The 13,647-nt window shown below is 41.9% G+C and overlaps 1 protein-coding gene across 1 annotated transcript in view; it reads left to right on the top strand.

Annotated features, from left to right (window-relative positions):
* The first annotated feature begins 12,277 nt into the window (after positions 1-12,277).
* Positions 12,278-13,647, top strand: part of LOC311248243 (claudin-19-like) — a 3,675-nt gene continuing 2,305 nt past the window's right edge. The window contains exons 1-2 of the mRNA XM_084339163.1: positions 12,278-12,665; positions 13,373-13,537. Of these exons, the coding sequence (XP_084195289.1) occupies positions 12,464-12,665; positions 13,373-13,537 (367 nt within the window). The 5' untranslated portion in view covers positions 12,278-12,463. The remainder of the gene's footprint in view (positions 12,666-13,372; positions 13,538-13,647) is intronic.

Here is a 13,647-nt window from a genome sequence, read left to right as displayed (position 1 = left end):
AAAATCCACGGTTCGGTACGTACCTCGGTTTTGAAGACACGGTTCGGTATTATTTTCGGTACAGTGGGGGGTAATCCAAAAAAAATTGCTTTTCATTTATCTATTTATTTAACTGTATTAAACAATATAAAACGAATTGGCCATAATTGACTGAGCAAACTAATGCTTACTGCTGTAACCTACTAATAACACTTAAGTAAATCTGAAGATTATTATATAGCAGATGCCTTGGAGGATAAGTCGTGGACAACTGTAGATCATCTAAGCTCCACTGTGTTTAAATTCAAATCCTATGCCATTGTTTATATTTAACCCTTGTGTCTGAAAACTAAAATATTATACTCTTATTAGGGGACTAAATTGAAAAACTCCATAAAAAGATTATGTTGAAATAATTTCCCACTTTCTTTTCCATAAATATTTTATTCAACTTCAGCCCTGATCATAACCATTTTTTATATTATTTTTGTAATGAAATACTCCCACTTTTCTGAAAAGAGTTGTTAAATATGAAAAAAAAAAAAAATATGTGGTGGTTATGATCGGGCTGAAGTGGAATAAACAATTTATGAAGAGTAAAAAAAAAATACAAGATAATTAAAAGATTATGCCACATATTATGTTGGCTCATCACTGCAAAGTTATCAAACAAATACGAATCTGATCAGACACAAGGGTTAAGTTGTTGTTCCCTTTCTAATTTCCTCAAACATCTAGTCTAGTTAATGTTAATGTGTCTAGTTATTTGACAATTGATGCTTTTTGTTGGACATTTCAGTCAGTAGTGAGCTCATACTTTGAGCTCATAAGTTTATAGTTAAAATGATTGCAATCTTGTCTTCGTTGTGCATGAATGCGTGTGCTCACCACACACAATATGTGTGTCACTATTCTGGCAGTGGCTATATTGTTAATGAAAGCCTGTTTGTTTTTTGTAAAAAGTTTTAGTCACTAAGTTCTGATACCCTAGAAAAAAATTTATTTTCATATTAAAGCCATGTTGTCATTTTTGTTCACACATTTTTGGAAATATGGTCATATAAGAATTTTATTATTATTTATTTAACAATAGTGTGTTTAACAGCAGGAAAAAAACATGTAATGTTATGATGTATACATATCAGCAGCAATATTTTAATGTAACATGTACATTAATCAGTATTGATTCCTTAACTTTACAAGTTACAAGTAGATGTACAAGTTACAAATGTACAAGTAGAGTACCATTTAGATTATGGTTGAATAAACATTGATGTCTAACATTGATTCAATATAAAATCAACTAAAATGTGCATGTAGATTACCATTTAGATTATGGTTGAATAAACATTGATGTCTAACATTGATTCAATATAAAATCAACTAAAATGTGCATGTATATTACCATTTAGATGATGGTTGAATCAACATTGATATAGTATCAGCTATGGTTGACACCTAACGTTGATTCAACGTTAGGGTCATAGACAACGATCTATATAATTTAGATGTCAGGCTTCAACATAGATTCAATATTTCTGCTGAACCCTATTTCAACGTTGATTCACTCATTTTTTGCTATCTGGGCTGTATGATAGCATGTACATATATATATATATATATAAAGAATATATATATGTATTCTCTTGCAGTAATTTAGTCATTTTACATATATGTAGATACTATATCTACACATATCCTACTCTTATCCTATGCTGCTGGACTGTATCTGCAGTAAACAGAAAACATGTTTTCTGGTATCTGTTGAGCCAGCGTGACCAGCATTTGCCATCCCGTTCCCCCTCACAGACGTTATTAGGACAGTGACCTCTGTGCCTACTTTCTTTCACCGTTGATGATATGATTAAAGAACGTGTATATGTATGTTGTATATTGTTTGTCATGGCCTTCCCATCACAGCAGTACAAGTTGTCTGCTCCTTGTGCCTCTCTCCCCCGGACAGGTCCTATCTACTGCAGGGCACATTCCAATGGGCAGAATGAGGAGCTCTTACAAGAACAGTTACGCTTTGTGTCTGCTAGGGTTGTCCCCGACTAAGGATTTGGATGGTCGACTGATTGGCCAAAATTTGCCGTTAGTCGACTATTGGTAAAATATATATATATATATTTTTTTGTCATTCCATTTGGGCTGTGGGGGGTGCTTAATGTCTGAAGGAGTCGACTGAAGGCTTCTTGTCCTCTGCAAAAGCATGCAATTGGTCCACTGATGGATACATCTTGATATTTGTCTAGTCTAGTGTGTTCATTAGATGGGTGAAATCCTCTTTCAGTGCCTCTGTGCCTGTTTTCGTAGGCAGTTAGCCTCTGGTATGCGTGCCATTAGCGTTAGCCACGCTTCTAGGCCTCTTTTCTTTTGGAAAGAATGATACAAAAATATATATATATAATAATAATATAATAAATATAATATAATAATACATAATTTTTTTATATATTATATATATATATATAAAAATTATTTGTATTATATTCGACTAAGAGGTTGGCCAGTCGACTACGGCTCCTTTCGACCGATTAGTCGACTAATCGACTAATAGGGGTCAGCCCTAGTATGAGTACTACCATACTGTACTTACACCTGTGTCACTGTACATATTATACTACAACTCTGTACATACATCTGATTAGTTCTAGACTCAGTAGCACTAATTTGTATATTGTGTACTAGGGCTGACCCCTATTAATCGATTAGTCGACTAATCGGTCGAAAGGAGCCGTAGTCGACTGGCCAACCTCTTAGTCAAATATAATAAAAAAATAAAATAAAAAAATAATTTATATTTTTTTTATTTTTTTTTTTATCATTCTTTCCAAAAGAAAAGAGGCCTAGAAGCGTGGCTAACACTAATGGCACGCATACCAGAGGCTAACTGCCTACGAAAACAGGCACAGAGGCACTGAAAGAGGATTTCACCCATCTACTAGAACTAGACAAATATCAAGATGTATCAGTGGACCAATTGCATGCTTTTGCAGAGGACAAGAAGCCTTCAGTCGACTCCTTCCGACATTAAGCACCCCCCACAGCCCAAATGGAATGATACATTTTTTTTTAATAAAATAAAAAAAGTTTAAAAATATTATATATATATATTTTTTTAAGTCGACCAATAGTCGACTAACTGCAAATTTTGGCCAATCCTAGTCGACCATCCAAATCCTTAGTCGGGGACAACCCTATCGTGTACCCAGTTTAATCACCTGTATATTGCTGTTGCACTTTACTGCTATACATTTGCGCTCTGGTTGGATGCCAAACTTCTTTTCGTTGTACTGTACTTGTGCTGTATGATGCCAATACATTTGAATAAAATCTAATCTAATCTATGAGCTCAACTATCAGATACTGTATTTTAAGCAAATATTTAATTGAAGAGAATTATTAACTCCCAAAGGCAAATTAAAATGGAGCTCTGTAACAACAGATAAACAACATTTGAGTCACAATTTGAGAGCTGGGCGACATTTGAGGGAGGGATATGTGAGTAGAGATTTGAGCAATAGATATTAGAATGACTGAATGACACTTGAGAAATAGACGCTTGAGCCATAAACATTTGAGCGATGGGACACTTTAGGCTAAATACATTGAATGATGGACATTGGAGGAACAGGACATTGGAGGGAAATACTGTACATGGGACATTTCAGTGGCCAACATTTTAGTGACAGACGTTTATGCAGGAGGAAATAAAAATGTCAGGACATGCAAGCTATGGACTTTTGAGACAGGACGTGAGAGACAGGACACTTGAACAAACCGACATTTGCGTCATGGGGCATTTTGCGCAATGGGACTCGCTGTAGGAATAGGAAGATGTTGGCAGGCTCAACATCCTGTTTGAACATCTGGGGCCGAGGAAGGCAAACATAAAGGACATTTCAACTTGACATTCTGCCCTCAATGTTAGCATTAGCCGATTTTATTGTCATCCTCATTCAAAAATAATGAGATCTGGTTTTGCCGTGCGCTGCCACCCCCGTCTGAACGATGTGGATGTGGCACCAACGTGTGAACGTGGTAATAGTACAGAAAGGACACTACTACTACACACATGTACACATTGCAGACAGTCACCAATCGCTCATGCCAACAGGGTCACACACACACACACACACACACACACACACACACACACACACACACACACACACACACAAAACTGCTTGTATCTGTGTCTTTACTGTTTGTATGTGTTACAGACTCAGGTCCCCACTTGGGAAACCAAACATCTACCGGTGGGCCGAAGGGGAGATAGGCTATATGGGTTCAGACAGGGCTCTTCTACACTGTATATGTGTTTATTTATTTATTTATTTATGCATGCGTGGAAGTTAATGGTTCAGAAGGTCAACCAGGTGGGTTGAGGTGTTCTTGAAGTGTCCTCCAACAGAACCTTTACCTGTGGCAGACAGACCTCAAACACACAGCAGAGACAGAACCTCGACCTGCACCAGACAAACCTCAAACACACAGCAGAGACAGAACCTCGACCTGCACCAGACAAACCTCAAACACACAGCAGAGACAGAACCTCGACCTGCACCAGGCAAACCTCAAACACACAGCAGAGACAGAACCTCGACCTGCACCAGGCAAACCTCAAACACACAGCAGAGACAGAACCTCGACCTGCACCAGACAAACCTCAAACACACAGCAGAGACAGAACCTCGACCTGCACCAGACAAACCTCAAACACACAGCAGAGACAGAACCTCGACCTGCACCAGACAAACCTCAAACACACAGCAGAGACAGAACCTCGACCTGCACCAGACAGACCTCAAACACACAGCAGAGACAGAACCTCGACCTGCACCAGGCAAACCTCAAACACACAGCAGAGACAGAACCTCGACCTGCACCAGGCAAACCTCAAACACACAGCAGAGACAGAACCTCGACCTGCATCAGGCAAACCTCAAACACACAGCAGAGACAGAACCTCGACCTGCATCAGGTTTCCTCCTTCAAATCAAACCAACGCCCGTTCCTGGTGATCAGACTCATTTTTATTTATCCCAGCTTAGTGAGGGTGAGGTTCTACAAACACTGGGCAGCCGGAACGCGGAGGAGCTATGCCCAGCCGGGCCCCCAACTGTGGTTGCCACACTACTAGGCGTAAAATATATATGAACGCGGCCTAGTGGGGCCTTAGGATTTACCAGCCTAGGAGGAGCTTTTACAGTAGTCATCAATTGCTCTTAATGACGAATACCTGTTAGCAGGGGCGTAGCTGGGGGGGGGTAGCTTAGGATGATTCCAAGGGCCCAGCACTGGGGGCCCCCCCCAAAAAAAAAAATTTTTTTTTTTTTTTTTACTAGACATCACTCAGGTGTATTATTGATGCTCTCATTGATACTATGTTTGTTTCTGAAGTGTGTGTGTGTGTGTGTGTGTGTGTGTGTGTGTGTGTGTGTGTGTGTGTGTGTGTGTGTGTGTGTGTGTGTGTGTGTGTGTGTGTGTGTGTGTGTGTGTGTGTGTGTGTGTGTGTGTGTGTGTGTGTGTGTGTGTGTGTGTGAGATATATAGAGAGAGAGGGGGGGGCTTTGGTAGACTATTGCATTGGTCCATTCATTGAAGATGAACGCAATGCGACATCCTTTACTAGGCTCACCCACCAACAGTGCAGGTGCTGAACTGCTGATCCGAATGTATAGGTAAAAACCATATTATGCGTTTTCATAAAAAAAAAAATGGCACAAAAAAATTCCGCTCGCGCGCTAACGCGCGCTCGCATTCACTGGGGGCCTACAAATACATTCTTTCAGGTGGCCCAGAATCTGGAGCTACACCCCTGCCTGTTAGTACACTGTAGTTCCCCTTAATAACTGTGTCCCGTCTAGTACTGTGTAGGTGACACACACCCCCACACCCAGTGTAAGTAATAGACCAAACAGTTTTCCCAAAAATAGTAACGTATACCTTTCATCTGTTGAATCTTCCAAATTAGCGTATGGCCCCTTTAAATACCTTAGACAATTTATCACAACGTTCTTGGTCATAAGTATTTCACTGAGGTAAGAAATTATCTTATTCAAAGTAAATACATTACACAACACAGTGGATTCAATTATCAGAGTCTCGCTTTACTGTAAATTGCAGGTTGGCATTGCAATAGAACAGCACATCACAATGTTACCTTAACCCTTTCACTGCCACACGACAGAAGGTTAACCCTTTACTATCACACTACCGACAGTCGTCGGTAGTGTGATAGTAAAGGGTTAACCTTCTGTTGCGTGGCAGTGAAAGGGTTAACCGGCTGTCGTGTGGCAGTGAAAGGGTTAACCTTCTGTGTATTGTCACAGTGAAAGGGTTAACCCTTTGGTAGTGCGGCAGTGAAAGGGTTAATGGTGGACGTTCCCTTTAACACATTGGGCGCCAGCCTTATCCTCGTAGCTAACGCGCCATGTTTCCATAGCATATTTTCACTGTGCGTCACTATGTTTGGACAGCTATATCTATATTCTATATTATAGCTATGGAGACAATACTATGGTCATTTGACAGTGACTTTCTTCCGTCGAACATGCAAAAAAGAGATAATTTTTTCATGTATATGTTCGCACGTTATCCCGTGGTGAATATTCTATAGTTTAGGAGTGATCCGGGCTAATTCCTGAAAAGCTGAGTTATAGGGCGCTACGTGAATTCTGCTATAAGCATTGGCGTTTCTTCCCTGAACATGCTACTATTTCCAAATAAAATGTATATAATAGGTATTATGTTTCATCATGAATGCATGAAAGGGGGGGGGTGTTTTTTTTATGCTTTGATGGCCAGTAACGGCATTCGTTTTGAACACCACACACGCTGATCAGCTGGATCAATAGGAAAACATTGTACGACCAAGCTGGAATTGACGTCAGATAGTCCTTACCTTTGATCGGGGGTATTCCAAAAAGAATATTCCAATTGTCTGCTCGCGATTTCCAGTATTGGTGTCCATCTGGTCCCAGACATAATTTGGCACAACTTATGGATCGAGTGTGCTAGATGCGTTTCGAAGTGGTGGGATGAAGCGATTTACTTGGCTCCATCTAAATTCAGCGCCCGGAAGGGTTTAAGTGTAACACACGGTGAGATATAAGGTTTCAAAGGATGGGCGATACTGCCACCTAGCAGGATGCGGCCGGTATTGCACTTTGGCGATCTCAGAATCATTTCCTTTTTTTTATCCACTTTTTCTCCCATTTTCTATATTTTCTCCCATCCCAATTTCATATCATCCAATCCAACCCTCCCCTGTCACGAACGCTGTTTCTTGCCTCCCACAAGCCGGCTGCAATGTGGACTAAGTCATACATAGCACAAGTCCCCTCCGGTACTTGAGGTAACAGCAGTCGCATCTTTTCACCTGCGCAGCTCGATCTCTCAGTGGCGAGGAGTAACGCGTGGGAGGCTCACGCTGCCCCCGACACTTCCTGATTCTACTGCGCAGGCGCACCAACCGACCTGTAGGAGTCGCTGTCCACAACGCCTGATCCCCACCCATCAGTTTCCCACCCCCTAATACGGCCAATGTGTATTAGTATGAACGACCAGCTAAACTGAAAGCAATGTGGAGCGCTGGGCTCGAACAGGCGAGCCCAGCTTCTGCATTCGTGGCGAGCGCCTCGCCCACTACGCCACGTAGCCGCCCTCAGAATCATTTCCTATGGTAACACCGAGGTCAGTGGATGAAAAATGAATACAAATATCGAATAAAAGAAAAAAAACTATCCAAAAACGTAATATTACGTGATTGGCACTCAACGCATGGTTCGGCAAAAAAAAGTTCAGAGTATATATCTGCTTAGAAAACAAAAATGTCAAATTATTTTTTCTTTCTTTTTCACGTGGTAAATACACAGGTCTCACAACATGTTTACAGGAACGTTTTGGAGTTGTATTTGGAGTGTATTTCGTGACTGTTGGGAACTAGGCTACACTGGCACACCTACTTCGAGTGAATGGCGCTAAGCTAGGCTAACGGTGCGGCTGTTCCCTAAGCCTAATGCATGCACAGAGAAGAAAAGGGTTTGTATCTGCTTGTCTAACTCCAGGGTAGATGGCAAATAAGCTAATTTCCCAAAAAGTGTTCCTTTAAGTGACTTACACATCCACACACAAGTACAGATGTTGCACACACACTGACACTGCTGCTACTTACACTGTAGAATAATTTCTTCTTTTTTGTATCCGTTGTTTACCTTGTATTGTATAGTTTGTATAGATCGTTCTGTATTGTGTTTACAAGCATCTCACGTTTTTCTGAATGTATGTACATTTAGAAAGTCTGTGACAATAAAATTATCTGAATCTGAATCTAAGAATCTAGATAGGTGGATCTATTATAAATCTAGAACTATTTTCACAGGACATTATGGCTGGTGGAGAGATTTAAATATGTTAAAGAAAAATGCTATTACAATTAAATACCATCCTGCACCTGTCATTTAAATGCAACTGCCTTGCTTTTAGACAACAATGCTGTGTAAATGTGGAGTAACGGTGACAACAAAATACAATATACAAACAACATACTCCTTATCATCATATCCTGGAAAGTGAAACCTCCTACGCGCCACCATGACGCTTTGACCAATCGCTCGTGCCAACAGGGTCACGTACACACACACACACACACACACACACACACACACACACACACACACACACACACACACACACACACACACACACACACACACACACACACAAAACTGCTTGTATCTGTGTCTTTACTGTTTGTATGTGTTACAGACTCAGGTCCCCCCTTGGGAAACCAAACATCTACCGGTGGGCCGAAGGGGAGATAGGCTATATGGGTTCAGACAGGGCTCTTCTACACTGTATATGTGTTTATTTATTTATTTATTTATGCATGCGTGGAAGTTAATGGTTCAGAAGGTCAACCAGGTGGGCTGAGGTGTTCTTGAAGTGTCCTCCAACAGAACCTTTACCTGTGGCAGACAGACCTCAAACACACAGCAGAGACAGAACCTCGACCTGCACCAGACAAACCTCAAACACACAGCAGAGACAGAACCTCGACCTGCACCAGGCAAACCTCAAACACACAGCAGAGACAGAACCTCGACCTGCACCAGGCAAACCTCAAACACACAGCAGAGACAGAACCTCGACCTGCACCAGGCAAACCTCAAACACACAGCAGAGACAGAACCTCGACCTGCACCAGACAAACCTCAAACACACAGCAGAGACAGAACCTCGACCTGCACCAGACAAACCTCAAACACACAGCAGAGACAGAACCTCGACCTGCACCAGACAGACCTCAAACACACAGCAGAGACAGAACCTCGACCTGCACCAGGCAAACCTCAAACACACAGCAGAGACAGAACCTCGACCTGCACCAGGCAAACCTCAAACACACAGCAGAGACAGAACCTCGACCTGCACCAGGCAGACCTCAAACACACAGCAGAGACAGAACCTCGACCTGCACCAGGCAGACCTCAAACACACAGCAGAGACAGAACCTCGACCTGCACCAGGCAGACCTCAAACACACAGCAGAGACAGAACCTCGACCTGCACCAGGCAAACCTCAAACACACAGCAGAGACAGAACCTCGACCTGCATCAGGTTTCCTCCTTCAAATCAAACCAACGCCCGTTCCTGGTGATCAGACTCATTTTTATTTATCCCAGCTTAGTGAGGGTGAGGTTCTACAAACACTGGGCAGCCGGAACGCGGAGGAGCTATGCCCAGCCGGGCCCCCAACTGTGGTTGCCACACTACTAGGCGTAAAATATATATGAACGCGGCCTAGTGGGGCCTTAGGATTTACCAGCCTAGGAGGAGCTTTTACAGTAGTCATCAATTGCTCTTAATGACGAATACCTGTTAGTACACTGTAGTTCCCCTTAATAACTGTGTCCCGTCTAGTACTGTGTAGGTGACACACACCCCCACACCCAGTGTAAGTAATAGACCAAACAGTTTTCCCAAAAATAGTAACGTATACCTTTCATCTGTTGCATCTTCCAAATGAGCGTATGGCCCCTTTAAATACCTTAGACAATTTATCACAACGTTCTTGGTCATAAGTATTTCACTGAGGTAAGAAATTATCTTATTCAAAGTAAATACATTACACAACACAGTGGATTCAATTATCAGAGTCTCGCTTTACTGTAAATTGCAGGTTGGCATTGCAATAGAACAGCACATCACAATGTTACCTTAACCCTTTCACTGCCACACGACAGAAGGTTAACCCTTTACTATCACACTACCGACGACGCGTGGCAGTGAAAGGGTTAACCGGCTGTCGTGTGGCAGTGAAAGGGTTAACCTTCTGTGTATTGTGACAGTGAAAGGGTTAACCCTTTGGTAGTGCGGCAGTGAAAGGGTTAATGGTGGACTATATGAATTGAAAATGGGGGACCCTGATGGAAACAAGACAAACGTCTTTCTCAGGTCTGCATCCCCTTAACAATTGTATGTATTGAGCCGTACTGTATTGTACCCATTCTGCAATCTGTTAAATAAAGTTTTCATTCATTCATTCATTCACGTTCCCTTTAACACATTGGGCGCCAGCCTTATCCTCGTAGCTAACGCGCCATGTTTCCATAGCATATTTTCACTGTGCGTCACTATGTTTGGAGAGCTATATCTATATTCTATATTATAGCTATGGAGACAATACTATGGTCATTTGACAGTGACTTTCTTCCGTCGAACATGCAAAAAAGAGATCATTTTTTCATGTATATGTTTGCGCGTTATCCCGTGGTGAATATTGGTTATAGTTTAGGAGTGATCCGGGACAAAATGGCATCCAATGTCATAAAAAAAAGTCAACCAACGAACTAGATTCTTGTACCGGATCTCCTCTCTGGTAAACAAGAATACCCTGAAGACTCTGGCAGGAGCACTCATTCAAGGGTATACGACTATGCTTGCACCTCATGGTACCAAAGCACCTCAAAGGCGCTAAAAACAAGATTACAAACATCACAAAACAAACTAGTCAGACTACTACTTGACCTTACCCCTAGAACCCACCTCACCCCTGCACACTTTGACAACCTAGGATGGCTTAGAGTAGACGACAGAGACAGAGTACAGCAACTTGCAATGGGCCTGGTCTACAAGATACACTATACGACTAAGGTACCCATGTACATGTCAAAATACTTCCCAAAGGTCAGTGAATACCACGACCACAACACCAGAGGAAGCTCAACAAATCATGTTAAACCCAGATTCGGCTCAAACAAGGGACTAAACACAATTATGCCACATTAATGTGGAATGCCCTACCCAAAGGCTGATGTAAAGGAATGTGAATCCCTGCCCACATTCAAAACCGCTCTTAAAGAGCACCTACGGGAGGCTGCAATTCAAAACTGGCCACTGTAAATGTCCAAACCCCCCACCCCCACCCCCTCCTAATAGACAGTCTCCTCCCCACCGCATGTATATATTCTCCCCCTCCAAATGTACAGTCTCCTCACCACCGGATGTATATTTCTCTCCCACCCACCCACCCCCTCCTAATGTACAGTCCCCTATCATATGTATATACTCTGTCAGGATCTATGAGTAACAGTACTGTATATTTGGATCCCGCATATGTCACAAATGTATCAGTACTAAATACCTATATGTCCCTATGCCATAAATGTCATGTATGTTGAGTATGTCATAAATGTCAATATGAATTGAAAATGGGGGACCCTGATGTAAACAAGACAAACGTCTTTCTCTGGTCTGCATCCCCTTAACAATTGTGTGTATTGAGCCGTACTGTATTGTACCCATTCTGCAATCTGTTAAATAAAGTTTTCATTCATTCATTCATTCATTCATTCATTCATTCATTCATTCATTCATTGTATAGATCGTTCTGTATTGTGTTTACAAGCATCTCACGTTTTTCTGAATGTATGTAGCCTACATTTAGAAAGTTTGTGACAATAAAATGATCTGAATCTGAATCTAAGAAACTAGATAGGTGGATCTATTATACATTTAGAACTATTTTCACCGGACATTATGGCTGGAGAGTGGAGAGATTTAAATATGTTAAAGAAAAATGCTATTACAATTAAATACCATCCTGCACCTGTCATGCAAATGCCTTGCCGTGTAAATATGGAGTAACGGTGACAACTAAATGCAATATACAAACAGACTCCTTCTTATCATCATATCCTGAAAAGTGAAACCTCCGAGTCCTACTCCTACGCGTTACGGGAACATGGGGATGACCGGACCCCCGCGCCATGACGCTTTGACACGCGCAACTCAGAGCGCACTGGTCTGTCTGGACAAGGACGCACGAAGAAGAAGAAGTTAAGAATTCCCCAAAATAACTATTCCAATAAGTGAGACAATAAATAAGACGTGGTGTTGGCGTTTACACGTTTGGTTTGTTTCGAGCTGCTGTTGTAGTAGGCTGTTTCTCCTTTACCTCCCAGCGGACACCACCATGCCCAGCTCCGGCGCGCAGCTCCTTGGATGCGCCCTCTCCCTCGCCGGGCTCGCAGCCACCATCACAGCCACCTGCAAGATCGAATGGAAGAAGTTCACATTTGACGACGTGGACAGATACGAGGGATTGTGGATGAATTGTCGGTATGACGGTTCCAGCGCGACCTGCGAGATTCTAGACTCATTATTCGACCTGGAAGGTAGGTCTATTTTGTTCACGTCAAATGTATAATATACTCTCTTTTTTAGACTATTTTTGTATCACAAACAGTACTGTATTTGTAAATCTGGTATGTCATAAATGTATAGATGTAGCAGTACTGTCTATCTGTATGTCATGTATGTCATATATGTTATGATGAATTGAAAATGGGGGACCCTGATGTAAACAAGACGGAAGTCTTTCTCAGGTCTGCATCCCCTTAACAATTGTGTGTATTGAGCCGTACTGTACTGTACCCATTCTGCAATCTGGTAATAACATTTTTCAATCAATCAATCAATCAATCAATTCACAATTATGGAGTTTCAAGTTTCAAGTTTTGTTTTATTTGTCACATATATATAAAGTACATGTACATTACCGTGAAATGCGTGGTTCTGTATGAGCCCCCTGATATTGTGCTTCATACAGTAACAAGTAAAAAGAATAAAGGCCAAACACTATTCAAAATATACAATACAAGCTAAAGTACAAAATGCAGCTTTTTTTTTAATGCAGAAATGCAGACATGTAACATTCGTTGTTTAGGAATTGAGAAAAGTATACATTTGATTTCTTTCAATATTGAAACAGATGATTGATGATTATTTTTTTATAGCTACGCTACAGTATAGCTCAGTTTTGTTTGGAGATCGACATCCCTCCTCTCTCTCTCTCTCTCTCTTCCCTTCTTCACCTCTATAGATAACATCCAGACTACCAGGGCGCTGATGATAGTGGGTATCTTCCTCTCCAGCGTGGCGGCGTGCGTGACCATCGTGGGCATGAAGTGCACCCGCTTCATGGACGGGAACGAGCGGGCCAAGCGCACGGTGGCCATGGTCGGAGGGATCCTCTTCATGAGCTCAGGTGGGTTAACCCCTTTCACCACGACAACACACAAAAGGTTAACCCCTTCACTGCCACACGACAGCCGGTTAACCCTTTCACTGGCGACCGTCGGTTGTGTGATAGTTAAA

The sequence above is a fragment of the Notolepis coatsorum genome (assembly GCF_963971535.1).
Source record: "Notolepis coatsorum genome assembly, contig: SCAFFOLD_135, whole genome shotgun sequence".
In the NCBI taxonomy this organism is placed as follows: Eukaryota; Metazoa; Chordata; class Actinopteri; order Aulopiformes; family Paralepididae; genus Notolepis; species Notolepis coatsorum.
Note: the sequence above shows the minus strand (reverse complement) of the source record. Positions and strands in the feature narration are given on the sequence as shown.